Below are 26,003 nucleotides of genomic sequence, written 5' to 3' on the forward strand. Positions count from 1 at the left end.
AACTACTACGTTCCCTTCATCAACACCACTGACATCAGACGAGCCATTCACGTCGGCAGTCTCAGCTATGGCTTTCAGTCTGAAGACGTGGAAATGGCCCTTGGAAACGAGAGTGCAATAAAGTACTGATACATAATGGCCTCAGTAGTGATACAATCTCCTCTCCTCCCGTTATGGTGTGTGGATAATTCCGTTTTATTATTGTCTTGTTTAGAGCTTCCCTGCGTGTGCATTTTGTCAACATTGGTGTTGTACATACGCACAATTGTAGTTGATGTGATGGGTATATGTATTAGCAGGATGGGTCATTGTGTTGTTCATTTGACCCTCAGGACATTATGGACACAGTGAGGGACTGGTTGTCAGTACTCATGGACAACTACAAGACAAGGTGGGATATATGGGTTTTGAACAGCTAGATTGCTAGTTTTGTATTGTTCACCCCCCCCCCCCCCACACACACATTTCTTGTTTCCCTCACAAACACACACACACATTTCTTGTTCTCACCCCCCCCCCACACACACACACATTTCTTGTTCTCACCCCCCCACACACACACACACATTTCTTGTTCTCCCCCCACACACACACATTTCTTGTTCTCACCTCCCCCACACACACACACACACATTTCTTGTTCTCACCCCCCTCCCCCACACACACACACACATTTCTTGTTTCCCCCACAAACACACACACATTTCTTGTTCTCACCCCCCCCACACACATACACACATTTCTTGTTCTCACCCCCCCCCCCACACACACACATTTCTTGTTCTCACCCCACACACACACACACATTTCTTGTTCTCACCCCCCCCCACACACACACACACATTTATTGTTCTCACCCCCCCACACACACACATTTCTTGTTCTCACCCCCCCCCCACACACACACACACACACATTTCTTGTTCTCACCCCCCCCCCCCACACACACACACACACATTTCTTGTTCTCACCCCCCCCCCCCACACACACACACACACATTTCTTGTTCTCACCCCCCCCCCCCCACACACACACACACAGGCATTTCTTGTTCTCACCCCCCCCCCACACACACACACAGACATTTTTTGTTCTCACCCCCCCACACACACACACACACACACACACACATTTCTTGTTCTAACCCCCCCACACACACACACATTTCTTGTTCTCACCCCCCCCCACACACACACATTTCTTGTTCTCACCCCACACACACACACACACACATTTCTTGTTCTCACCCCACACACATATTTCTTGTTCTCACCCCCCCTCACACACACACATTTCTTGTTCTCATCCCTCGCACACACACACACACACAGACATTTCTTGTTCTCACCCCTCCCCCCACACACACACATTTCTTGTTCTCACCCCACACACATATTTCTTGTTCTCACCCCCCCTCACACACACACATTTCTTGTTCTCATCCCTCGCACACACACACACACACAGACATTTCTTGTTCTCACCCCTCCCCCCACACACACACATTTCTTGTTCTCACCCCCCCCCCCCCACACACACACATTTCTTGATATCACCCCCCCCCACACACACACACATTTCTTGTTCTTACCCCCCACACACACATTTCTTGTTCTCACCCCCCCACACACACATTTCTTGTTCTCACCCCCCCCCCACACACACACATTAAAGTAGATTAAAGGTTTCTAATTTTGTTATGTTCGGGTTAACCCTAACCCTAACCCCCACACACACATTTCTCCCTTCACAGATAGGAGATGATGTTTCCGGGTATGTGAGGACAGTGAACAAGTTTATGCAGGTGGTCATGAGAGGGGGTGGGCACATTCTCCCGTTTGACCAGCCGGAGAGAGCACTCAACCTCATCCAGAACTTTGTGAACATGCAATAGCCTATTATAATTATGTTGTCTGGAAATGATCATGCTTCAAGTATAAGGATAAAAATGAAATCTATAATTATAGTGGTGTCATTTAATATGTTGTTTGAAGAGAAGAGTTTAATTACTAAATCAACGAAACAATCAAAAACAATTGCTATTAGAGACATAAATAATTATGGAGTGTATAATTATTGTATAGAGTTTATACTCTCTGCCCAATGGTACACAAAAATATACTGTACATGTATAAGAAAGATAGCCACCGATTGGGAAGACTTATAAGATTTAGTACACAAACTAGACCATAACATAAAACAGGAGTCATACATATACTACTAAATAAACACAATTCTTCGTCTGACATCAACGTACTCGGGACATGTGACAATGTTCTTTTTTGCATTACTAGAAGTGCTGAATTGTTTCAGTGTTGTGTTTTCAAACAGCCCCCTGACAATTGGGGACCACTCAGTGATCTCGGCAATGAGGTGAAACACCTCTAGAGTCTTGTTCTTAGCTAACACATTACCAACAGCTTCAGCCTCTTCAGTGGTAACAGTGTACTGTGTTGTATGATTCACATGCAGATCGAGTGTCAGGTGTTTAACTGTATTGTTTTCTCTTAATGCTTCCAAAACAGGTAGTAGATCCCCTGGCAACTGTATATAAAACTTAATTAGTTCAATGAATTGTAGAGTTGTATTAAGTTGAAACATTTGGGCCAGTTCAAGCATTCCGAGATCATAATCTGAGTCCCTATAAGTATAAGTATAATAATATGAAATAGTTAGCTTAGTTAGACATGTGTTAACTTGCAGTCCCTGCACTAAATGACTCGGGCTACTTTTCCAATCATTATAATGCAGTGTCAATTCCACTAGAGATGTGTCAGCCTGTAGATACTCACCAATAGCTTCATCAAAATCGTAGTCAAGGTTACATGTAAGTTTAAGGCTTTTAATGGAATGTAATCGATTGTCTTTGAGAGAACGTAAAACTTTACAGGTATCTTCAGGACAATCCAAAGTTAGTGATTGCAAGTGCCAGTGGGTACAGAAATATTCAAATTGGCCCTTTATTTCACTTCGGATATCGAGTTCTTTAAGTATCGGACAATCGAGTAGAGTACTAAAAAACTGCTCAAATTGTTTGGGGGTAAACTTAACACGGGGAGAGCATCGCAGATATTGTAAGCTTAGTTTCCAGTGGTTTAATATTGAAATTAAGTTTCTGATAGTAGACTCTGAAAAAACCTCATTGTCTGTTGAAAATATTCTTTTTGCTTCGTTATCGGTAAACGAATGTTCAGACAGTAAATGTGGTAAGATTTTCGTGTTGTTCCTTTTTAACTCAGTCACGTTCAATCCAATTGAAATACACCAATATTTAGCATCTGTGATGGGTAAGTCAAAATGATTAGGCACTTGTACCAAATGTATCACCAACATTTCAATACTAGAATGTGCAATGAAGTCAGACAACAACTCTTCATCAACTGGCGATACTTGAGCACATTTCAAAACTTTCAAGCAGTGTTTTGGCTTCAAAATATAAAGTATTCGTATCACAGTGTCTCTTGAGATGCCAAAATCTAGCTCTACAACACTTAAGTTTGGAGATAGCTGTATAGTGTCAAATATTTTTAATGTACATGGAACCTCAGGCCCATCAAATTCATCGTCAATAATATTAATATTACTGATAGTGACGCTTTCTAATTCTGGTAGTATCCTATCAGTGAGTGAATGCCAAACAGATGAAATCTTGAATGTGGTAGACATTTTCAGATGCCGTACACTTAGAGTAAAAGAAGTCAAAACTTTATTGATTCCTGCTAATATCATCGATCTATCCACACCACTTTTATTAAACTGGAACATGTCCATTACAGTTACTTTGAAATGAGCAGAAGCTACAACATAACCAAGTGCAAACTGATCAATCATCCGATTATATAGCAGTGGTTCATACAGCACATTACAATACAAGTCCTTCATGGCTTGCACATTTTGGCTTTCATAGATCCACAGAATTTGCTCACTTGAGAAAATACACATTCTCTCGACTTTTGATGATCCTTCCTCATAGTACACGATAGGAGTTGGAAGTACACACTGTGTCCATTGGTCATTCAGTTTAGTCAATCCAGCTAAAAACAATAGAATCATCTCGTAAGATCCATCACCAGCCTTTGTTTCAAACAAGATCAACTGCTCGTGTGGAGTTATATTTTTCCAGACGTAAAATGCAGCGAGGAACTCTTGAAGTGTTAGATGAAGGAAATTGTAAGATGGAGAACTGTTGCTTTTCCTATATAAAGGATGTACACTGTTCATGAATCCAAGTGTAGTGCTAGCATCAACAATATCTTCCTTGAAAAAAACCAACTGTTGTTTTTCTTTTGATATTCCATTGTACGCAATATGGCAGAGCTTATCAAAATGTACCTGAAGTGACGAAGGTAACTCACTCAGCTCACCACTCCAATCACTGTCTAAATACGCTGGATTGTCATTTAAATACCTTTCAATCACAACTCGAGAGTATGCAGTGTATAGTTCAGTTGTTGTATTGGGAAAGACGCTGCTTATTTTGTGATTTTTTCTATAAACATCAACTACAATTCTGGCATGAAGAGGGTTATACATTGCACTAGAAATACGTGGATTAGAGTTAATGTATTCACGTAGTTCTGGTGGAGCCTCCTTATTTTTGATCATTAGATCAATGTATTCTTGAATTTGTTTGGAAGAAAACCCTAAGATTTCGATGAACTGATCAACTCTTGCGCTACAAGTAGGAGGTAGATCGCATACAGCCCAGGGCCTAGTGGTAACAAGCACGGTACTAGCGGGAAGAAGATGTCCAGATATTAGTTTCATAAAAATAGAATTTTTTTTTCTAAGAGATGGTGGTAACTCATCCAGCCCTTCCAAAATGAAAAGAATACCGTGCCCATGATGGTTTTGTATGATAGTAGTAGCAACAATATTTTTGGAAGCATCAGTATTTTCACATTGAAATAGATCAACTAATTCTACAGCTTCCTGAATATTCTCATCTCGAAGTCGGAGTAATACAACGAGGGAGTAATCTGTCCAAACTTTACCATTAGCCCATCGTCTGCACAGCTCCCATGACAAAGTCGTCTTACCTCCTCCAGGAGCCCCTTTAATGACAACTAGTTTAGAGAATTTGCCTTCTACTTTGGAAGCTATCTGGTCCATTGTGATTCTCTCTCTTGGAAATCTATTCAGCTTGCCTTTAACTATTTCTGACCAGGACTCTTCAATTTCCTCTCTGGATAAATGTTTACTTACATCAGCACATGTTAGGTTAACAAAGTGTTTAGTACACTGGAGAGGATATTTGTCATCAGCAGGGAGAGATCTTGTATCGTAAATACTAGTTAAGTATGATCGATAAATTCCTATTGCTTCATCTGGTTGGATGGTGGAACGATTATCGGATTTGGATTCTACAGTATAAAAGAATAATCATGAAGTGAAGGTTATAATAGTTACAGTGGAATCTTCAATAATGGGCCCTCCAAACTAAGTAAACAGTGAGAAATACAACAAATAGGACTGCGCTTCCACCCCCAAACTTCTAGAGTCTTAATGAAAAATGCAGCAATCCCTGAGATGTGTCCTTTACTCTATCACCACTCACACAAACTACCGATTAGCTAACTCACTGGTTGGTCCAGGAGTTGTTGTGGACAATTTCTGCCTCTTAGATGGTCCAGGTGAAGTATCGTCAACTGAAAGTAAGTAATTCGTCGCTATACAATTGACTTAAAAGTATTACGTTCGTGACTAGGTTGTAGCTATTCATTCAATATAAGTACTCATAGAAATGCTTTTAGTGTGGTCAAGGGGATAACCTCATCACTATTACAATCCTGATCATGCTCTATAGGCTGTTGTTCTAGGCTATTGCTCAATATAAGTACTCATAGAAATGCTTTTAGTGTGGTCAAGGATAACCTCATCACTATATTCATTATTACGTTCCTGATCAGTATGTGGTCAACTATACATACGTTAATTGACTACTGGTCACATAGTTAAGTTACTGTTGACTGAAATGCTTAAGTGTGGTCGGAGTTAGCCTCATCACAATATTACCTGTACATGCCTCCTCTATAGCCTCAGCAACATCATTCCGATCAACTGTTGATGATCTGAGACTCTGATATATTTCAGAATAGGTTAGAGTGGCAGTCTTCAAGCGAGCAGCTAGCATTTTCCGTAAACAGGTTTCATTATCTCGATGTTCATCACTGATATTATCGAGGGTGTCATAGCTCACTTTCAGCTTAAGTCCCAGGTTGAACCACTTTTTGGCGGCTTTTATCAGGTTCTCGTAAACAGATGGCAAATCCTTGAGAGTCAGAATGGAGCCTATAACAATTACAAGCAAATGATAAGTGCAATGAGCAATGTCAACACATGGCTTATACATGTACACTGTATGAAATAGCTGACGAGCAACTTGTATATTATATACGCATACATAAAGAGACACCGCTTACTAAACGTTGGTCCAGGGTTTGCTTCAACATCTCCTGATTGTAACAGTAAGCGGAATATCAGTAACAGTATATACAGACTGAGAGTGGGGGGCCGATTAGTGCTCTGAACACTCACTTGGAACTTGGTCGGCTTTTCTTGAGTATCAAAAACTAAAAAGTAAGAGTGATGTTTATAATTATTGTGGCAGTAAATATATAATTGATTACCTGATGTGGTTGAGTTCCATTGTTTCCGAGGGTTCCATCTCACCAAGCAGGCAGTGATGAGTGAGTAGCAGGTGATAAGCACAGCTGACAGAATGAGAACGGCCAGTGCACTCCCCCTCCATCCCAGCTCACAAGGAAACACTCCGGTCCAACTCAAGTCAACCACAGGGCAAGCAGGACGTGGGGGAGCTGTGTAGAGTTGCATAAATATATTCATGTGCTGTGACATCACAATTGTGGTCATGACTCCGTGAATACCAAGCAATGCACTAATGACTGTTTAAAACTGTCCTTTAAGTATAATAATTGTGGCCTATGCCCGTAATAATTATGCTCTGTATAATTATACCAAAGTGTATGATAAGAAATGTTATGCAATTATTGGCGAGTATGCTTCACTGACTTACAGGAAAAAGTTTGTAAGAAGAGTATGTATCTGATGGTGACCATAATGAGGTAGAGTTGGTAGAGGACAGGGGTGATCAACACAGAGGCAAGGCTGGCTCTGAGCTGCCAACTAGGCTTAGGGAAAACCAGGGTAACATCGTCGTCCAGATCATTTGAGAAATAACGGGCATGTCTCTGAGATATCGTCTTCATGGTTCTGTCAGAACAGAAGACCATGTGCAGCTCCAAGAGTCAAGACAAATAGTTGCTGAGAAGCTTTTTCTGTAGCGTTCAGTGCAGACTTAATGCCAGTCAGAACAAATAATCTTTGTTTAGCCTTGACCTTTTTGAACGAGACCCTCCCCTTTTTTTGTAACGATATTCATTCAATAATTTCTTTAACGATCTTTACCGTGTTGGCTTATACAACAACTTGGCTTGCGCTTGAGTTGTCTATTTAATAATGGTGCTCTCCAGTCTTGTTCTATGGCTGAAGTTGCTTCTACTGAGCAGCTCCAGTGAAACTGGGTCAGGAATACCGAGTTAAACTGGGCAAGAGCTTCACCTTCCCCAGGGAGAACGCCTATCACACCATCAAATGTGAGTCAGAGTTTCTCCGATTTCTACCATACTAAAAAAATAATATTGGCATGCATACGTACATAGAGTTCATCTCCTTCAGTGAAGGATTATATAAACCAGTATGATAGGAAGACTGTAGTGGTGTGTCTCCACCCCCTTAGCCTTAATGTAATGTCGTATTTTTTTGGCCAAATTTTTCTACACACAAGATGTGGTGACTGGCGTTAGTATTGTTGATGGCCACTGTATCAGATGACTTGAAGCCTCTGTCAGTGGATCCCACAAAGCCTGGTAAACTGTGAGTGACTGATGATGAAGTGAATGTACAGGTGAGGGGATAGCTTAGCTAGAATCACTTCCTCCATACCCTGGAGGTTGTATCTAGGGAAGTCACCGTGGTGGTGCACTGGGGTACTGTACAACTAGCCCAGCATCATATCACACACTATTTGCTATCTCACAGCAACTGAGCTAGATCTTTTAGTAGGTTTCTAGGGAGCCAACTTAATACGCAAGTACATGTAGTTGTGTAGTTACAATTATGAGGTCTCCAATCAGCTATTTTATTGTGAGGCATGTTTGCCAATAGAGAGATGGCCTCCTAACACAGTCAGGTCCAAACACATAATTATATGCTATGGAGATGTTGAGTGGCTGTATTATAGAGGGTGACTACAATAGACAGGTTTGACTATAACTACAATCATTCTGCCCCCCTCCACTTCCACACAGGCTGAGTGGACTGATGATGTGGCCCAGTTCAGAGGACCCAAGAAGCCTGTCACTAAAGAGTGTGTGCTCATCATAGACACTGTGTCTGGGGAGGCAGTACTGGAGAGGATCAGTAACAACATCCAACTCAAGGCCATAGGTTATTAGTAGGACACTCAGGCAGAGTCAAGTGTATTATGTGTGTACACTAACCACTAGGACACCCTCTATAATTATTACAGCCCAGGTTAATGGAGTTGCTTGCTTATAATTATAGACAAAATCTACTGTAGCAAAAGTCACTAAGGGCACCAAAGTGTAATAGCTCCCCAATGGTTTGGGGACTCTTCAGCTGCCATAACTTGAATTCTGTGTATCCAATTTCAACGATTTTATGATTTTCTGAAAGCTTAGAAAGAGACCTTTCAAATGGTGTCATCAAAGTTTATATTTAAGAGATAAACGTTTTTGCCAATTTGGCAATACCATGGATTATTGCCCATGGTCCAAAGGCGAAATATGACAAATTAAGGCCCCTACAAAAGTTTGGATTTAAACACATAATTTGAAAGGTCTCTTTCTAAGCTTTCAGAAAATCATAAAAATTTGGACATTGGATCATCAGTACTGAAGTTATGGCTGTTGAAAGATACATGTATGTTTAACTACAACACCCTCACTACACACACACACACACACACACACACACACACACACACACACACACACACACCACATCTATTTAATGCCTGTTCCCCATTCCCAACACTCCCATCACTACCACAAAACCTCTAGACAATTCCTGAGGTTTATTATCATAAAATCACCTCAACCAAGCAACCTACATTTATACAGATAAGACACCCACCCACACACCTACCCACACACACACACACACACACACACACACACACACACACACACACACACACACACACACACACACACACAGGGACGGATGATGAATGCGTACGCTGACCTTGTGTTCCAGTTTGGAATGGCTGACGAGAACCAAGCCACTTACATTTATTCAAAGACCAACATGGCTGTGCAGTACATCAAAGCTGAATGGTTTTACGATGGCTTCAAGGTACACACACTATACACAGCATCAGAACTCTAGTCACAGAGGCAACTCTAGTACTCAGTACCTGTACAGGAACCAACTACTGAAGTCACTGACTAACTACAATGTATGTGCATCACGTACCCCCTCTCGTCCACCAGGGTTCAGTACCTAGCAGTTAGTGAACATTGTAGCCAGCTGTATGCTTGTCTAAGCTATTACTCAACGCAGCTGTTACGGTTTATTCGGTGGCCAATTCACAGAAGCTCAGCATCCAAAATCCATTTCACATTCTCAAAGTAGGTATAATATGCTTGTGCCGACTGTTGCAGATTTTTGATGCTCTGCTCAACGGAGATCTGATACCGTATCCTACGTACTTGTACAACATCACTGGATCCACCAACTACTACAACATTCTCAGGACCTCGCTAGGTACACGTATGTTGATAGAGTATGTCAGAAAGTGTTGGATAGAAGTATACAGTCCTGTTTGGAGTGGGATATACTCTTTTTACCTATACGTAGTGTACTGAACATTCTACTGTATTATTTATCTTATGTTGGTACATACTTAACCAGTGTTTGGTTAAAGGGCTCTTGTTTGAGTAGCTGATTGAATTTGGGAATCTGTACAAGTTAAGTTGTGTGTATGGATTGAATTTGGGGAAGTCCTGGACTATACAATTATCTTTAGCGCTTTAGTGCAAGGCTAACTTATATGTTGAATAGAAAGTTTGTGCGAACAGATGATGCTATAAAAGATTCTGAAGAGACTGCAACAGCCTTCAATGTGAGTCAAATAGTCATAACTCGAGAAAGAAGCTTTAGTTTGCTAATCCACGAATCAAAATCCAGGAGATCGTTGCTAGAAGCCTATAGAAGCTGTCAGTTTTTGTTGCATTGCAACCTTTGATCAGTTACAGCTGGAACACACACACAGACACACACAGTCAGCTTTACCGTATCCCTCATGCGGCTAGGCCTCGAGGCATAATAAGGGGAGGGTAAGCGTCAGTCGTCTGGCTGTTCATATGGTTGTAGATCAGACCATTCCACACCATAGTACGTACCTTCCTCTCTGTGTGCAGCATATGCCTCAGTACAATGCCATTTCTGGCTACCACATCATGGAGGCTGGTGCTGACCCTGTGCTGGAGTTGGCCTTCACTGTGGCTGATGGGCTAGAGTACTGCAGGACAGGTGTGTGAGGGGTGTGGGGTGTGAGGGTGTGAAACTACTAAGCCATGGAGTCGAGTATATTAATTTAGTGAGGAGTCATCAATATTAGGGTGCTTCCCTACAGTATAATTGCTAGCAAATAATATTATGGTTTTTGGTCCGTATACTGTTTTAAAGTTACTCAATCATTGTGAGATGTGATTTGTTGAAGGCACATATTCGTACTTATAGATAGATTTTAGTGCGTATCTTGTGTTAGAAGGTCAAGGCCATTATTCACATACTTAGGAATAAATTCATTTGGTTTGCTATACTCCCCTTTGAGACCTCATACTTTGACACTGATCCCAATAAGGGGAGGGTAAGTGCCAGTCAGTCTGGCTGTTCAAAGTGTGGTTGTAGATCAGAAGGTCAGGGCCATTATTCATAGATTTAGGAATAATGGTTTGCTTGACTCCCCTTTGAGACCTCATACTTTTGAATGTATTCACACTGATCCCAATAAGGGGTGTGTGCGCCAGACTAATCAGGGTTTCATCTAGTAGGGGGGGGGGGAGCTTACCCCCCAAAAGAGAGGGGAAAATAGGGAAGAGAGGCAGTTTGAGTACTAGAACAATATCTAGACATGGTCTTTTGCTAGAGGATAATTGGTCATCATCCATCATCTAGTCTTACCACAGATCTGCTTTTGGTAGTACATGTGGTTTCTGGTGCATAATTACAAAACAAGCCAGCATACCAAGAGTAGGGCTGTCCCAAAAAATTTGCCTATTAGCAATTTTTCTTCCTATTATACTCAATCATTGTGATGTGATTCGTTGAAGGCACATATTCGTACTTATAGATAGATTTTAGTGCGTATCTTGTGTTAGAAGGTCAAGGCCATTACTTAGGAATAAATTCATTTGGTTTGCTATACTCCCCTTTGAGACCTCATACTTTGACACTGATCCCAATAAGGGGGAGGTAAGCGCCAGTCAGTCTGTTCAAAATAGCTGTATAGCATGATCATAGTACTCTGCATAATTACCCGAGGCTGTGCCGTGGCCAGCGGGTATAGTAGTCATCTGGTTTGTTTGTTTATGTGTGGCACATGAGTCTGCTTCTGCGTTTACAGCATGGATAGCCTTCACCCAACAAGGTAATACGTAGTTGCAGATTTTGATATAAAGCCTCGTTGTCAAATATAAGCGAGCAAAACTAAGAAGCTTAAACTTGCACGTTGGCAGCTAGCTAACTAACTACACGCGGCCTTTATTCGAGGTAACCTACTTATTTACAGCTGAAGTGATCCTGTACCAAGAACAATGGAACAGGGTCGCTAATAGAAAGCTAAAATTATGATTGTGGTTGTTGCTTATAATTATTATCCTAGCCCCAGAGCATACCCCACAGGAGCTATACTGAGACTCTAGGCTTCTTTGCTGACTTTGCTGTGATCCTAGTCCACAGTGCACTATACTAAACTCCATTCTCAAAACTTTCAGCCTCTAGACTTTAATTGCTCCCGTACGTTACTTGCTGCTTAGCCTGCTTACATAACACCCTTAATTCTGATTTATGTGAACAGCCGAGGGTTAGCACTTAGTGCTCTAGTTAAACTTAACGTACTGAAGTTATGGCTGTTGAAAGATACATGTATGTTTAACTACAACCCCCCTCCGTTTATTCGATGGTTCGGGGACTCTTTCATCTGCCATAACTTGAATTCCGGGTATCTAATTTCAACGCTTTTCTGATTTTCTGAAAGCTTAGAAAGAAACCTTTCATATTTGAGAGATAAAAAAGCAATTCTTATTTCTGCTGCTACCCCTCACTCACACACACACACACACACACACACGCACACACACGTGCACAAACACACACACACACACACACACACACACCTGTTTAATACCTGTTCCCCATTCCCAACATTCCCATCACCACAAAACCTCTAGACAATTCCTGAGGTTTATTATCATAAAATCACCTCAACCAAGCAACCTACATTTATACAGATAAGACACCCACCCACCCACACACACACACACACACACACACACACACACACACACACACACACAGGGACGGACGCAAGTGATGATGAATGCGTACGCTGACCTTGTGTTCCAGTTTGGATGGCTGACGAGAACCAAGCCACTTACATTTATTCAAGGACCAACACGGCTGTGCAGTACATCAAAGCTGAATGGTTTTACGATGGCTTCAAGGTACACACACTATACACAGCATCAGAACTCTAGTCACAGAGGCAACTCTAGTACTCAGTACCTGTACAGGAACCAACTACTGAAGCCACTGACTAACTACAATGTATGTGCATCACGTACCCCCTCTCGTCCACCAGGGTTCAGTACCTAGCAGTTAGTGAACATTGTAGCCAGCTGTGTGCTTGTCTAAGCTATTACTGAACGCAGCTGTTACGGTTTATTCGGTGGCCAATTCACAGAAGCTCAGCGTCCAAAATCCATTTGACATTCTCAAAGTAGGTATAACATCTTTGTGCCGACTGTTGCAGATTTTTGATGCTCTGCTCAACGGAGATCTGATACTGTATCCTACGTACTTGTACAACATCACTGGATCCACCAACTACTACAACATTCTCAGGACCTCGCTAGGTACACATAATTATGTTGATAGAGTATGTCAGAAAGTGTTGGATAGAAGTATACAGTCCTGTTTGGAGTGGTATATACTCTTTTTACCTATACGTAGTGTACTGAACATTCTACTGTATTATTTATCTTATGTTGGTACATACTTAACCAGTGTTTGGTTAAAGGGCTCTTGTTTGAGTAGCTAATTGAATTTGGGAATCTGTACAAGTTAAGTTGTGTGTATGGATTGAATTTGGGGAAGTCCTGGACTATACAATTATCTCCATTGTGGTCATGTACTGTGTTAGAGGACACATTGAGAAGCTGTGTGCATGGCAAATAATGGCAAGAAAGATTAGCAGTAATACATGCTGCCCCTCCCCCAAGCCATAGTCTAGCCTGCCACCCTGTTTGAACTGTACACTGGGGGAAACACTGACTTAAGTATTGTAGGGTGTTGTTGAAATGTCATGCCCTGGGGTGATTGGTTTCTCCCTGTGTGTATACTTGTGTAAGGAAACCAATCTATAGCTGTCACCCCTTGCAAGGGCAGACCAACAGTGGCTATAATAAAGAGGTGGTCTGGTTCAAACACATGCTATGGAGACTCTGAAGCTTGTTAACCTGGCTGTATTGTAAAGGGTGCCTGATTATAGGCTGACCACAATAGACAAGTTTCACTGCATTTAATTTAGTTACAGTAGAAGAACTGTAGAGGGCAATTGCTGACATTTTGGTCATGCAAATTGATTATTTAAGACAGTTCTTCACATGCAATATTTCTTATTCGTCCAGCCTCCCCTGATTTTGATTGATCCCCTGATTTGATTGAATTTGGGGAAGCCCTGGACTATACAATTATCTCTAGCGCTTTAGTGCAAGGCTAACTCATATGTTGAATAGAAAGTTTGTGTGAACAGATGGTGCTATGAAAGATCCTGAAGAGACTGCAACAGCCTTTAATGTGAAGAAGCTTTAGTTTGCTAATCCACGAACCAAAATCCAAGAGATCGTGGCTAGAAGCCTATAGAAGCTGTCAGTTTTTGTTGCATTGCAACCGTTGATCAGTTACAGCTGGAACACACACACAGACACACACAGTCAGCTTTACTGTATCCCTCGTGCGGCTAGGCCTCGAGGCATAATAAGGGGAGGGTAAGCGTCAGTCGTCTGGCTGTTCATATGGTTGTAGATCAGACCATTCCACACCATAGTACGTACCTTCCTCTCTGTGTGCAGCATATGCCTCAGTACAATGCCATTTCTGGCTACCACATCATGGAGGCTGGTGCTGACCCTGTGCTGGAGTTGGCCTTCACTGTGGCCGATGGGCTAGAGTACTGCAGGACAGGTGTGTGAGGGGTGTGGGGTGTGAGGGTGTGAAACTACTAAGTCATGGAGTGTATTAATTTAGTGAGGAGTCATCAATATTAGGGTGCTTCCCTACAGTATAATTGCTAGCAAATATGGTTTTTTGGTCCGTGTACTGTTTTAAAGTTACTCAATCATTGTGATGTGATTCGTTGAAGGCACATATTCGTACTTATAGATAGATTTTAGTGCGTATCTTGTGTTAGACGGTCAAGGCCATTATTCACATACTTAGGAATAAATTCATTTGGTTTGCTATACTCCCCTTTGAGACCTCATACTTTGACACTGATCCCAATAAGGGGAGGGTAAGCGCCAGTCAGTCTGTTCAAAATAGCAGTATAGCATTATCATAGTACTATGCATAATTACCCGAGGCTGTGTCGTGGCCAGCGGGTATAGTAGTCATCTGGTTTGTTTGTTTATGTGTGGCACATGAGTCTGCTTCTGCGTTTACAGCATAGATAGCCTTCACCCAACAAGTTAATACGTAGTTGCAGATTTTGATATAAAGCCTCGTTGTCGAATATAAGCGAGCAAAACTAAGAAGCTTAAACTTGCACGTTGGCAGCTAGCTAACTAACTACACGCGGCCTTTATTCGAGGTACCCTACTTATTTACAGCTGAAGTGATCCCGTACCAAGAACAATGGAACAGGGTCGCTAATAGAAAGCTAAAATTATGATTGTGGTTGTTGCTTATAATTATTATCCTAGCCCCAGAGCATACCCCACAGGAGCTATACTGAGACTCTAGGCTTCTTTGCTGACTTTGCTGTGATCCTAGTCCAGTGCACTACTAAACTCCATTCTCAAAACTTTCAGCCTCTAGACTTTAATTGCTCCCGTACGTTACTTGCTGCTTAGCCTGCTTACATAACACCCTTAATTCTGATTTATGTGAACAGCCGAGGGTTAGCACTTAGTGCTCTAGTTAAACTTAACGTACTGAAGTTATGGCTGTTGAAAGATACATGTATGTTTAACTACAACCCCCCTCCGTTTATTCAATGGTTCGGGGACTCTTTCATCTGCCATAACTTGAATTCCAGGTATCCAATTTCAACGCTTTTCAGATTGTCTGAAAGCTTAGAAAGAGACCTTTCATATTTGAGAGATAAAAAAGCAATTCTTATTTCTGCTGCTACCTCACACACACACACACACACACACGCGCACGCGCACAAACACACACACACACACACACACACACACCTGTTTAATGCCTGTTCCCCATTCCCAACACTCCCATCGCCACCACAAAACCTCTAGACAATTCCTGAGGTTTATTATCATAAAATCACCTCAACCAAGCAACCTACATTTATACAGATAAGACACCCACCCACCCACACACACACACACACACACACACAGGGACGGACGCAAGTGATGATGAATGCGTACGCTGATCTTGTGTTCCAGTTTAGAATGGCTGACGAGAACCAAGCCGCTTACATTTATTCAAGGACCAACACGGCTGTGCAGTACATCAAAGCTGAATGGTTTTACGATGGCTTCAAGGTACACACACTATACACAGCATCAGAACTCTAGTCACAGAGGCAACTCTAGTACTCAGTATACCTGTACAGGAACCAACTACTGAAGCCACTGACTAACTACAATGTATGTGCATCACGTACCCCCTCTCGTCCACCAGGGTTCAGTACCTAGCAGTTAGTGAACATTGTAGCCAGCTGTGTGCTTGTCTAAGCTATTACTCAACGCAGCTGTTACGGTTTATTCGGTGGCCAATTCACAGAAGCTCAGCATCCAAAATTCATTTCACATTCTCAAAGTAGGTATAACATGTTTGTGCCGACTGTTGCAGATTTTTGATGCTCTGCTCAACGGAGATCTGATACCGTATCCTACGTACTTGTACAACATCACTGGATCCACCAACTACTACAACATTCTCAGGACCTCGCTAGGTACACGTATGTTGATAGAGTATGTCAGAAAGTGTTGGATAGAAGTATACAGTCCTGTTTGGAGTGGTATATACTCTTTTTACCTATACGTAGTGTACTGAACATTCTACTGTATTATTTATCTTATGTTGGTACATACTTAACCAGTGTTTGGTTAAAGGGCTCTTGTTTGAGTAGCTAATTGAATTTGGGAATCTGTACAAGTTAAGTTGTGTGTATGGATTGAATTTGGGGAAGTCCTGGACTATACAATTATCTCTATTGTGGTCATGTACTGTGTTAGAGGGCATTATTGAGAAGCTGTGCCATGGCAAATAGTAGCCTCCTTCGCAGCCTCTCCTTTTTCTGTTCTTTGTCATAGTTCAATAAGATAAAATACGGGACTAATTGGAGGAACAAAGAAAGAAAGAAGGAAGAGACTAAGAAAAAGGAGAGCCTGCCTTGCTAAGTCGCGTGACGGTAGACGAGTGGTAGACGAGTGAAAATGAACGTGGGCAATCACTAGCTGGGCGGAGCCTGACAGAGCAAAAAGCTACAGCATGCCTACGCATTGCAAACTCTAAATAAAAGCTGTTAGCATCGTAGATAGTAAGCCAGAAAATCAAGCGTGGAGACATCGTAGACGAGGGCTTACCTAGTAAAGACTAAAGAGACTAAATATCTAAATTTAGCTCAGTTTTTTTCCTGAGTTCAGAACAGACCCACTTGACTAGTAGATATAATTATTACAGCAGTATAGTCTACTCTACTCTAGTCTTTCATACTTCCTCTACTGACTAAAGGTCTCACGAAGGCTGACTCTACTGCACTGTACTGTACTGTTCATAACAGATTATGTTCCTGGTAAATGCGCTCCAAGTACTGTGTGGGAGGACAGTTATTGAGGTTTTCTCTCGCCCACACTCGTTAAAATTTGTCTACGTCAGTAGGGGATCACGCGACTTAGCAAGGCAGGCTCTCCTTTTTCTTAGTTGCTTCCTTCTTTCTTTCTTTGTTCCTCCAATTTTCTCTTCTGTGACAAAGAACAGAAAAAGGAGAGGCTGCGAAGGAGGCTAGGCAAATAGTGGCAAGAAAGATTAGCAGTAATACATGCTGCCCCTCCCCCAAGCCATAGTCTAGCCAGCCACCCTGTTTGAACTGTACACTGGGGGAAACACTGACTTAAGTATTGTAGGGTGTTGTTGAAATGTCATGCCCTGGGGTGATTGGTTTCTCCCTGTGTGTATACTTGTGTAAGGAAACCAATCTATAGCTGTCACCCCTTGCAAGGACAGACCAACAGTGGCTATAATAAAGAGGTGGTCTGGTTCAAACACATGCTATAGAGACTCTTAACCTGGCTGTATTGTAAAGGGTGCCTGATTATAGGCTGACCACAATAGACAAATTTCACTGCATTTAATTTAGTTACAGTATAAGAACTGTAGAGGGCAATTGCTGACATTTTGGTCATGCAAATTGATTATTTAAGACAGTTCTTCACATGCAATTATTCGTCCAGCCTCCCCTGATCCCCTGATTTGATTGAATTTGGGGAAGTCCTGGACTATACAATTATCTCTAGCGCTTTAGTGCAAGGCTAACTCATATGTTGAATAGAAAGTTTGTGTGAACAGATGATGCTATGAAAGATTCTGAAGAGACTGCAACAGCCTTCAATGTGAAGAAGCTTTAGTTTGCTAATCCACGAACCAAAATCCAAGAGATCGTGGCTAGAAGCCTATAGAAGCTGTCAGTTTTTGTTGCATTGCAACCGTTGATCAGTTACAGCTGGAACACACACACAGACACACACAGTCAGCTTTACTGTATCCCTCGTGCGGCTAGGCCTCGAGGCATAATAAGGGGAGGGTAAGCGTCAGTCGTCTGGCTGTTCATATGGTTGTAGATCAGACCATTCCACACCATAGTACGTACCTTCCTCTCTGTGTGCAGCATATGCCTCAGTACAATGCCATTTCTGGCTACCACATCATGGAGGCTGGTGCTGACCCTGTGCTGGAGTTGGCCTTCACTGTGGCCGATGGGCTAGAGTACTGCAGGACAGGTGTGTGAGGGGTGTGGGGTGTGAGGGTGTGAAACTACTAAGTCATGGAGTGTATTAATTTAGTGAGGAGTCATCAATATTAGGGTGCTTCCCTACAGTATAATTGCTAGCAAATATGGTTTTTTGGTCCGTGTACTGTTTTAAAGTTACTCAATCATTGTGATGTGATTCGTTGAAGGCACATATTCGTACTTATAGATAGATTTTAGTGCGTATCTTGTGTTAGACGGTCAAGGCCATTATTCACATACTTAGGAATAAATTCATTTGGTTTGCTATACTCCCCTTTGAGACCTCATACTTTGACACTGATCCCAATAAGGGGAGGGTAAGCGCCAGTGGTCTGGCTGTTCAAAGTGTGGTTGTAGATCAGAAGGTCAGGGCCATTATTCATAGATTTAGGAATAATGGTTTGCTGTACTCCCCTTTGAGACCTCATACTTTGAATGTATTCACACTGATCCCAATAAGGGGTGTGTGCGCCAGACTAATCAGGGTTTCATCTAGTAGGGGGCGGGGAGGGGGGAAGCTTACCCCCCAAAAGAGAGGGGAAAATAGGGAAGAGAGGGAGTTTGAGTACTAGACCCAACAATATCTAGACAGGTCTTTTGCTAGAGGATAATTGGTCATCATCCATCATCTAGTCTTACCACAAATCTATTCATTGCTTTTGGTAGTACATGTGGTTTCTGGTGTATACTTGCACAATTACAAGCCAGCATACCAAGAGTAGGGCTGTCCCAACAAAATTTGCCTATTAGAATTTCTCAATTTATCTCCCAGATAATTACCTATTATTCTCCATTATAATTATTCTCATTGAAAAGCCAGCATGAACATGAACCATAAATAGCAATATTGCAGCCATATAAAACTAAACAACCGATAAAATTATGTATGTGTACATGATATTATTGACCTCTATGACCTTTTAAACCTCTGACTCTATACCTAATTTTTTTAGCCTCACCTATTATTCTCCTAGAATAATTGGGACAGTCCTAATACTAAGTTACATGGAGTTGCCTGTCAATGCACATTACCAGGAGTACATCGCTAATAGGCACCAACAACTAACAATATAGGGGGTGTGGTAGCCAGAAGTTGGTGTGGCCTCCAATTTTTCGTGCTAGCGCGCGCGGTTTCCTCCTCCAAGCTTAAAACCCTAGATGAAACCCAGTCAGTCGATAGTTTTTGGTCCGTGTACTGTTTCCATCATTGTGATGTGATTCGTTGAAGGCACATATTCGTACTTATAGATAGATTTTAGTGCGTATCTTGTGTTAGAATGCTACTCTAGGTGGCTGACTTTTCTTCATACAAGTATTTGGGTTTGCTCTGTAAAGAGCCCTTACTTGTTATTCTGCATGGGCACTGTAGTTTCAGAGCAACAAAATCCCATACCATAGCCGGAAACCATTGGTCTTTTCTCTCCTACCCGATTACCCACTTATAACAATTTTACTGTTCTATTAATTAATTACCACAAAACCACCCGATATATTTGGATATGTTGTAGCTTTAATATTTACATACACAATGGTATATTGTCTTAGAAATGTTCCAATCATAAGATATTTACATTAATAAGTACACAACAGCATAATTATTATGATATTCATAGCTGACTACCTTATAAAGATAACTGTGGTTTTACTGTGTTGCCTTAATTTGCTCTGGACAACTATTGTGCAAACCACTGTAATGGCAAGAAAGATTAGCAGTAATACATGCTGCCCCTCCCCCAAGCCATAGTCTAGCCTGCCACCCTGTTTGAACTGTACACTGGGGGAAACACTGACTTAAGTATTGTAGGGTGTTGTTGAAATGTCATGCCCTGGGGTGATTGGTTTCTCCCTGTGTGTATACTTGTGTAAGGAAACCAATCTATAGCTGTCACCCCTTGCAAGGACAGACCAACAGTGGCTATAATAAAGAGGTGGTCTGGTTCAAACACATGCTGTGGAGACTCTGAAGCTTGTTAACCTGGCTGTATTGTAAAGGGTGCCTGATTATAGGCTGACCACAATAGACAAGTTTCACTGCATTTAATTTAGTTACAGTATAAGAACTGTAGAGGGCAATTGCTGACATTTTGGTCATGCAAATTGATTATTTAAGACAGTTCTTCACATGCAATATTTCTTATTCGTCCAGCCTCCCCTAATTTTAACTACTACGTTCCCTTCATCAACACCACTGACATCAGACGATGATCTTTACCATATATTTACTTTGTTCTTTGTCATGTGTAAACTGTTCATAATAATGTTCATCCCTGCTTCAAGTATATGAACTGCACTATATATAGTAAATCTCACAATGTCATACATGTACATGTGCATACTTATAATTATATTCTCGCATATGCCAACTTGTTATAGTAATACGGTAAAGCATGGGTCATCAACGAACATACAATACATTTTATTACATGTATAATTATATGAATTGAGCAAAGAAACACAAAATGTACAGAAGACAATAACGGTGAATGAAATGATTTTAGCTAGCTATACAGATTATTTCAGCCATGGTCTATTGGCACCGTAATTGTCCTCTCTAGCTTTAGTTCTTCTCTGTAGGGACTTGAGAAGTTCATCATGTGGTGAGGGTGCTGCCACCTGATTGGACGACGTAGAGTTGCCATGCTTACGTAATGTGTTACGTCTGTAGTTGGCCGGTCTGTATGCAGTGTTCTTCATACCTGTATATAGTACAAGCACAAGAGCGGCCGATGAATTCAGAATTGGTACACTGTCATGTATGTAGTAGCATGCATGCAAATCTATACTATAGTTCAGTAGTTACAGAAGACAAAATAACCCAGGGCCAAATTACACCTAAAAAATGTGCACGCTGCTCAGTAAACTTCAGACTACCAAACTATATACAGTCTCAAATAATGAGCCCATACAAGTGGTTACACACAAGTACTGACAGTAGCCAATCAACTGACCGGAAATGATCTCTTCAATAGCTCCGTCGTAGATCTGAGGCAGTACGTCCACACCCTGATCATCCTGTACACACAAGCAAGCAGGTTCTCAGTTAATATATAGACAGACAGAACATTCTCAGTTGATATTTAGACAGCAAGTGATTATTATTCCAGAGATATTCTTATACCAGGAGAGGGTGTTGTTTACCTCTGATAAGGAAGTGTCATCCACGCAAGGTAATACACACAGTTGCTATAATGGGGGAATGAGAGAATGTGTTAACAGAATGATTGATGTACGCTCTTGTGATATACTTACAGCTTGTCTGATGGCTATCTTGGCAAGGTTGTCACTGTCTGCTTTCTGTATAGAGACAAAATATCATTCACCATTCAAACTGTACTGTATACCACACCCACATACTGTACATGACTGTACTTAGAAACACTAAAATACAAATACAAGAAACCAACATTTGACAAAGGTTTGAAAAAATTTCTTTGGACAATGTATAAACAAAGGTGAACATGTTGTTTGTAGATAATCAGTCGCCCTCATCTCCCCTGAAGCATATCAAACAGGAAACCACCACAGACCACTAAAGGTGATTGATGGTATCAGCAATAGTTGTAGGGTCAACTGCTGGTTACCTAGGGCAGTATACTAGACTGATCTCATGACATGCCAACATCTATCCTACATGTCAATGCACAACACTCGTTATTATAATTATAGTAAGAAAGTTACTCTGAAGTTTGTGACGAATCTGTGCAGAACGGGGAAGATGGAGTTGGGTTGACTCAGTTTAGCATTTTCTCCAAAGTATTGCACAACTTCTCCGAACGCCTCCTACAAAATGAGGTTTACATGTGGTGTGATCGATAAGCAATTGGTAATTACATGTACGTAATAACGATGTATAATAAAATCTTAAAGCTGAGCTGACCTTGGCAGTCTCCAATCCTTTCTCCAGCTTGGTGACCTTAGGCTCTGCCTCCAGACAGAAGGTCTTGAGGGCAGTGTTCTGTTTATTGTTGATGAGCTCTCCAGTTGCTTCCTTTATGCCCTTACTGATCTGACGGAAGTCGGCCATGAGTAGGTCCAGAGAGACTGTGTGGGTGTGTGAGGTGTGAGGTGTGTGTGTGTGTGTGTGTGTGTGTGTGAGGTGTGGGTGGGTGTGTGTAAGGTGTGGTGTGTGGAGGGGGTAATAAAGATCTGTTTACAGAGCAGTCTATTGTTAAATAATAAAAGCCAGAGAGACAGTGATTCAAAAGATTCAAAGTACATATAACTCCAAGGCCTGTTTAGAGCTAGAAGCTAATGATGACACCATTTTCTCACCAGGTGCAGCCTTATCCAGGTAGGTGAGCTCATGGACAAATCCTAACAACAAGGGGAACTTGTCTCGTATCACTCCCGCTACGTAGTGCATCAGTGTTACCGTGTGGTCACTAGGGGCCTTGGAATCACGCAGCTGCATGGGTAGAGAGAGAGGAGGTCACACATACTCATACACCGTATAACGCGGAACTTTTGAGAGGCTTTATTTTCGTTGTTTTCGTGTATTCACGAAAATTAGATGTGCAAAGATTAAAGGCGTGGCTCCGGTAAGCAGTTATCCCACAAATATGCAACGAAATGCTTTTAGAGGCCATTCCACGAAATGTAAGTACCTCGAAAATTTCGCGTTATATAGTATATATAGTCATGCTCGTGGCCTATATGGTTTGCTGTACATGTGTATGCTTGAGAAAAATATAATGCATCCACAAACAGTCATAATTTATTGTCTGTTAGTAAGAGTGAATCAGTTTGTGTGGCCAGCTCACCATGTCCAGAGAGGCCACCTTGAACCCGTACACTCCACCCCTCTTACTGCTGTTCATGTAGTTGCCAAACGCTAGAATTATCTGCGCAATAAGATACATAGCAAGAGTAAACCACAACCAAAATTAATGTACGTAGAGTCTACACTGATATTAATTTTTGGCAAAAGAGGGGGGAGGCTATGGCTCTGTAGAATGCATTAGCCTGAAAGTCATGACAGTATAGGGGGACTCTAGCCCTCCCCGGAGCCCCCATGCTTCCTATGAGGGGAGGCTATGGCTCTGTAGAATGCATTAGTCTGAAAGTCATGACAGTATAGGGGGACTCTAGCCCTCCTAGGAGCCCCCATGCTTCCTATGAGGGGAGGCTATGGCTCTGTAGAACGCATTAGTCTGAAAGTCATGACAGTAGAGGGGGACTCTAGCCCTCCCAGGAGCCCCCATGCTTCCTATGAGGGGAGGCTATGGCTCTGTAGAATGCATTAGTCTGAAAGTCATGACAGTATAGGGGGACTCTAGCCCTCCCCCGGAGCCCCCAGGAGCCCCCATGCTTCCTATGACGCTGTAAGCAAGTACGGGGGCCACTAACAAGTGAAAGTGAATGTCTAAGTTCAACAAGACACACAGATAGCAGTTTGCTCACCTCCAAGACTTTCTTAAAGTGGTCTGAAGAAGTCACAGACTTAGAGGCTGCTATCACTGCATCAATTTGCTGTGAGGAGATAATGTACAGGCAGTACTGTAACTATGTATGGAGAAGTTATTCATTTGTGAGGAGGTTTAGAGTAGTAGTCAGGCCAGAACAAACTACCTAAAACCTCATTCAATGGGGCAAAAACTTGTTTTCTAAAGATTTTCCTTGTGGGTTCCACCGCTACAATAGTTGTTAGGCAATACACAAGGCAGGGGAAGCCGCACAAGTGCTACTAACACATGTATAATTATTATGCTCAACTCACAGGGATTAGAATACCAATGTCCTCCTCAAAGTTGCCCATGAAGATCATCACATTCAGTCGTGCTTGTAACCTCTCTACTCTGTACAACTGCACAATGAGGGAACAGGATAAGTAACTACCAAGGGCCGTCATGAAAATGAAAATTAATGGCCTGTTGCAAATATGCGATTTGAGCATATCATCTGAAAGAGCTCCTTCTAAGCTTTTCATAAAATCATAAAAATCGTTGGAATTTGACCATCGAACTCTATTTAAAGAGACAACTATAGTAATTTCGAAATGCAGCCTATAATTATACGCAGCTATCCAGAGGAGGTCTGACATGCGTGCACGAATCACTACAAGTTCAGTGCATTTGGCCTTGGAAATTATCACGTGACCGCAATGACATCAATGCACTGAACTTGTAGTGATTCGTGCACGCATGTCGGACCTCCTCTGGCAGCTACCCATCACCTACAGCTATTAATTGCTTCTCTTACCTCAAACACGAACCGGTCATTGTCTGGCAGGGTCTTCGGGTCTTTTTTGTCTTTCTGGAACTGACCAAACTTCTTAACCTCGTCTTCGTTGGGAGTCACTTTGTTTAAGATCTCCACCAAATCCACTGGCAGACGTTCCAAGTCCATCCTGGGGGAGTGGCCAACAAGAACATCAAAGGGTGGGTGTGGTGTGTATAATTATAATCAGTCACGCACAATAGTAAACAAAATAACAGCGCATGTACAGTACTTGTATATCAGAGGAGGTACGACAGGCGTGGTGCAGCTCAAGCAATTAGCCTTTGATTGAATAATAATTATCCTCCCACGTCGTATGTTTTTGCTGAGAGTAATCAGAGGCTAATTACTTGAGCTGCACTGCGCCTGTCGGACCTCCTCTGCTTGTATATCAATTGTAAACTCCACATTAATTTGTTTTCAGATCCCCTGCTACTGTAGCTAACCATACTTACTGTGTGATGACATCTTTGAGCTCCTCTGAAGAACACGTAATCTTCCTCCGTGCAATGGCAACGTTCTGAGATCTGTTGGTGTCCAGTAGCCCTTCCTTCTGCACCGTCTTCTTGCGGGGGGTGGGCTCTGGCTTGACTCCCTCTCCGTCAGGCTCATTATTAGCGGGTGTGTTCAGCTTGAAGGTCTCCTCAAACTCTGAGTGAGAGAAAAAAACCAATTGAACAGTAGAGCTACAATGTATGTGATACCGATCTTGGAGTTCCGGTCTCCATTGTTTTCGAAAAATAAACAAATATATGACCTAATATGTCTTCACGTATTGCAGTATGTACTTGTTTATAACTATCGAGCGATCCAGTACTTTGTTTATTTTTATATATGAAATATTAAAAGACGTACAAATGACAAAATTTTCACACTCTAATCACATGACCACCCCTCACCGGTAAAATCGATCAGTTTGATGATTTTCTCATCGTCCATTTCAGTAAAGACAGTGCCTGCGATCTGGGTAGCTGGGATACTGGACCAGTTGAGTAGGGGCAGTCGATACTTGGTCTCAATCTTCCTCTTACCTCCGCGGACTGAGGACAGTGAGAGAGAGAGGGACAAGTACATACAGTGTGTATTATCAGCTCTACAGCTACATGTATAACTATATGTACGATGAGTACAGACAGTAGGATTCTAACATTCTGATAACTAAACAAATTCTGAGCTGTAGTAGTTGAAACTATTGAAACTTAAGATACAGCTAGTAACTTAATTAGACAATAAAAATTTCTTCTTCAGAAAAAAGTT

The 26,003-nt window shown here is 41.8% G+C and overlaps 2 protein-coding genes across 4 annotated transcripts in view; both read right to left on the reverse strand.

The window, feature by feature from the left end:
* Window positions 1-1,980: 1,980 nt before the first annotated feature.
* The window catches only part of LOC135347247 (uncharacterized), a 34,500-nt gene continuing 10,477 nt past the window's right edge, over window positions 1,981-26,003 (reverse strand). The window contains exons 1-6 of one of the 2 annotated variants that reach the window (XM_064545134.1): window positions 7,038-7,254; window positions 6,631-6,819; window positions 6,424-6,573; window positions 6,017-6,292; window positions 5,584-5,649; window positions 1,984-5,364 (exon numbers count right to left, since the gene is read on the reverse strand). In XM_064545134.1, coding sequence (XP_064401204.1) covers window positions 2,222-5,364; window positions 5,584-5,649; window positions 6,017-6,292; window positions 6,424-6,573; window positions 6,631-6,819; window positions 7,038-7,254 — 4,041 coding nt within the window. In that variant the 3' untranslated portion in view covers window positions 1,984-2,221. Of the gene's footprint in view, window positions 5,365-5,583; window positions 5,650-6,016; window positions 6,293-6,423; window positions 6,574-6,630; window positions 6,820-7,037; window positions 7,255-26,003 lie in introns of those variants that run through there. The other variant, XM_064545135.1, reaches the window with a different exon arrangement.
* Window positions 20,917-26,003, reverse strand: part of LOC135347253 (formin-like protein 2) — an 83,312-nt gene continuing 78,225 nt past the window's right edge. For both annotated transcript variants that reach the window (XM_064545144.1, XM_064545145.1), the window contains exons 20-27: window positions 23,291-23,371; window positions 22,803-22,935; window positions 22,408-22,571; window positions 22,209-22,310; window positions 21,780-21,824; window positions 21,669-21,713; window positions 21,479-21,542; window positions 20,917-21,226 (exon numbers count right to left, since the gene is read on the reverse strand). In XM_064545144.1, the coding sequence (XP_064401214.1) occupies window positions 21,042-21,226; window positions 21,479-21,542; window positions 21,669-21,713; window positions 21,780-21,824; window positions 22,209-22,310; window positions 22,408-22,571; window positions 22,803-22,935; window positions 23,291-23,371 (819 nt within the window). In that variant the 3' untranslated portion in view covers window positions 20,917-21,041. The remainder of the gene's footprint in view (window positions 21,227-21,478; window positions 21,543-21,668; window positions 21,714-21,779; window positions 21,825-22,208; window positions 22,311-22,407; window positions 22,572-22,802; window positions 22,936-23,290; window positions 23,372-26,003) is intronic.

This window comes from Halichondria panicea, chromosome 14 (assembly GCF_963675165.1).
Source record: "Halichondria panicea chromosome 14, odHalPani1.1, whole genome shotgun sequence".
NCBI lineage: Eukaryota > Metazoa > Porifera > Demospongiae > Suberitida > Halichondriidae > Halichondria > Halichondria panicea.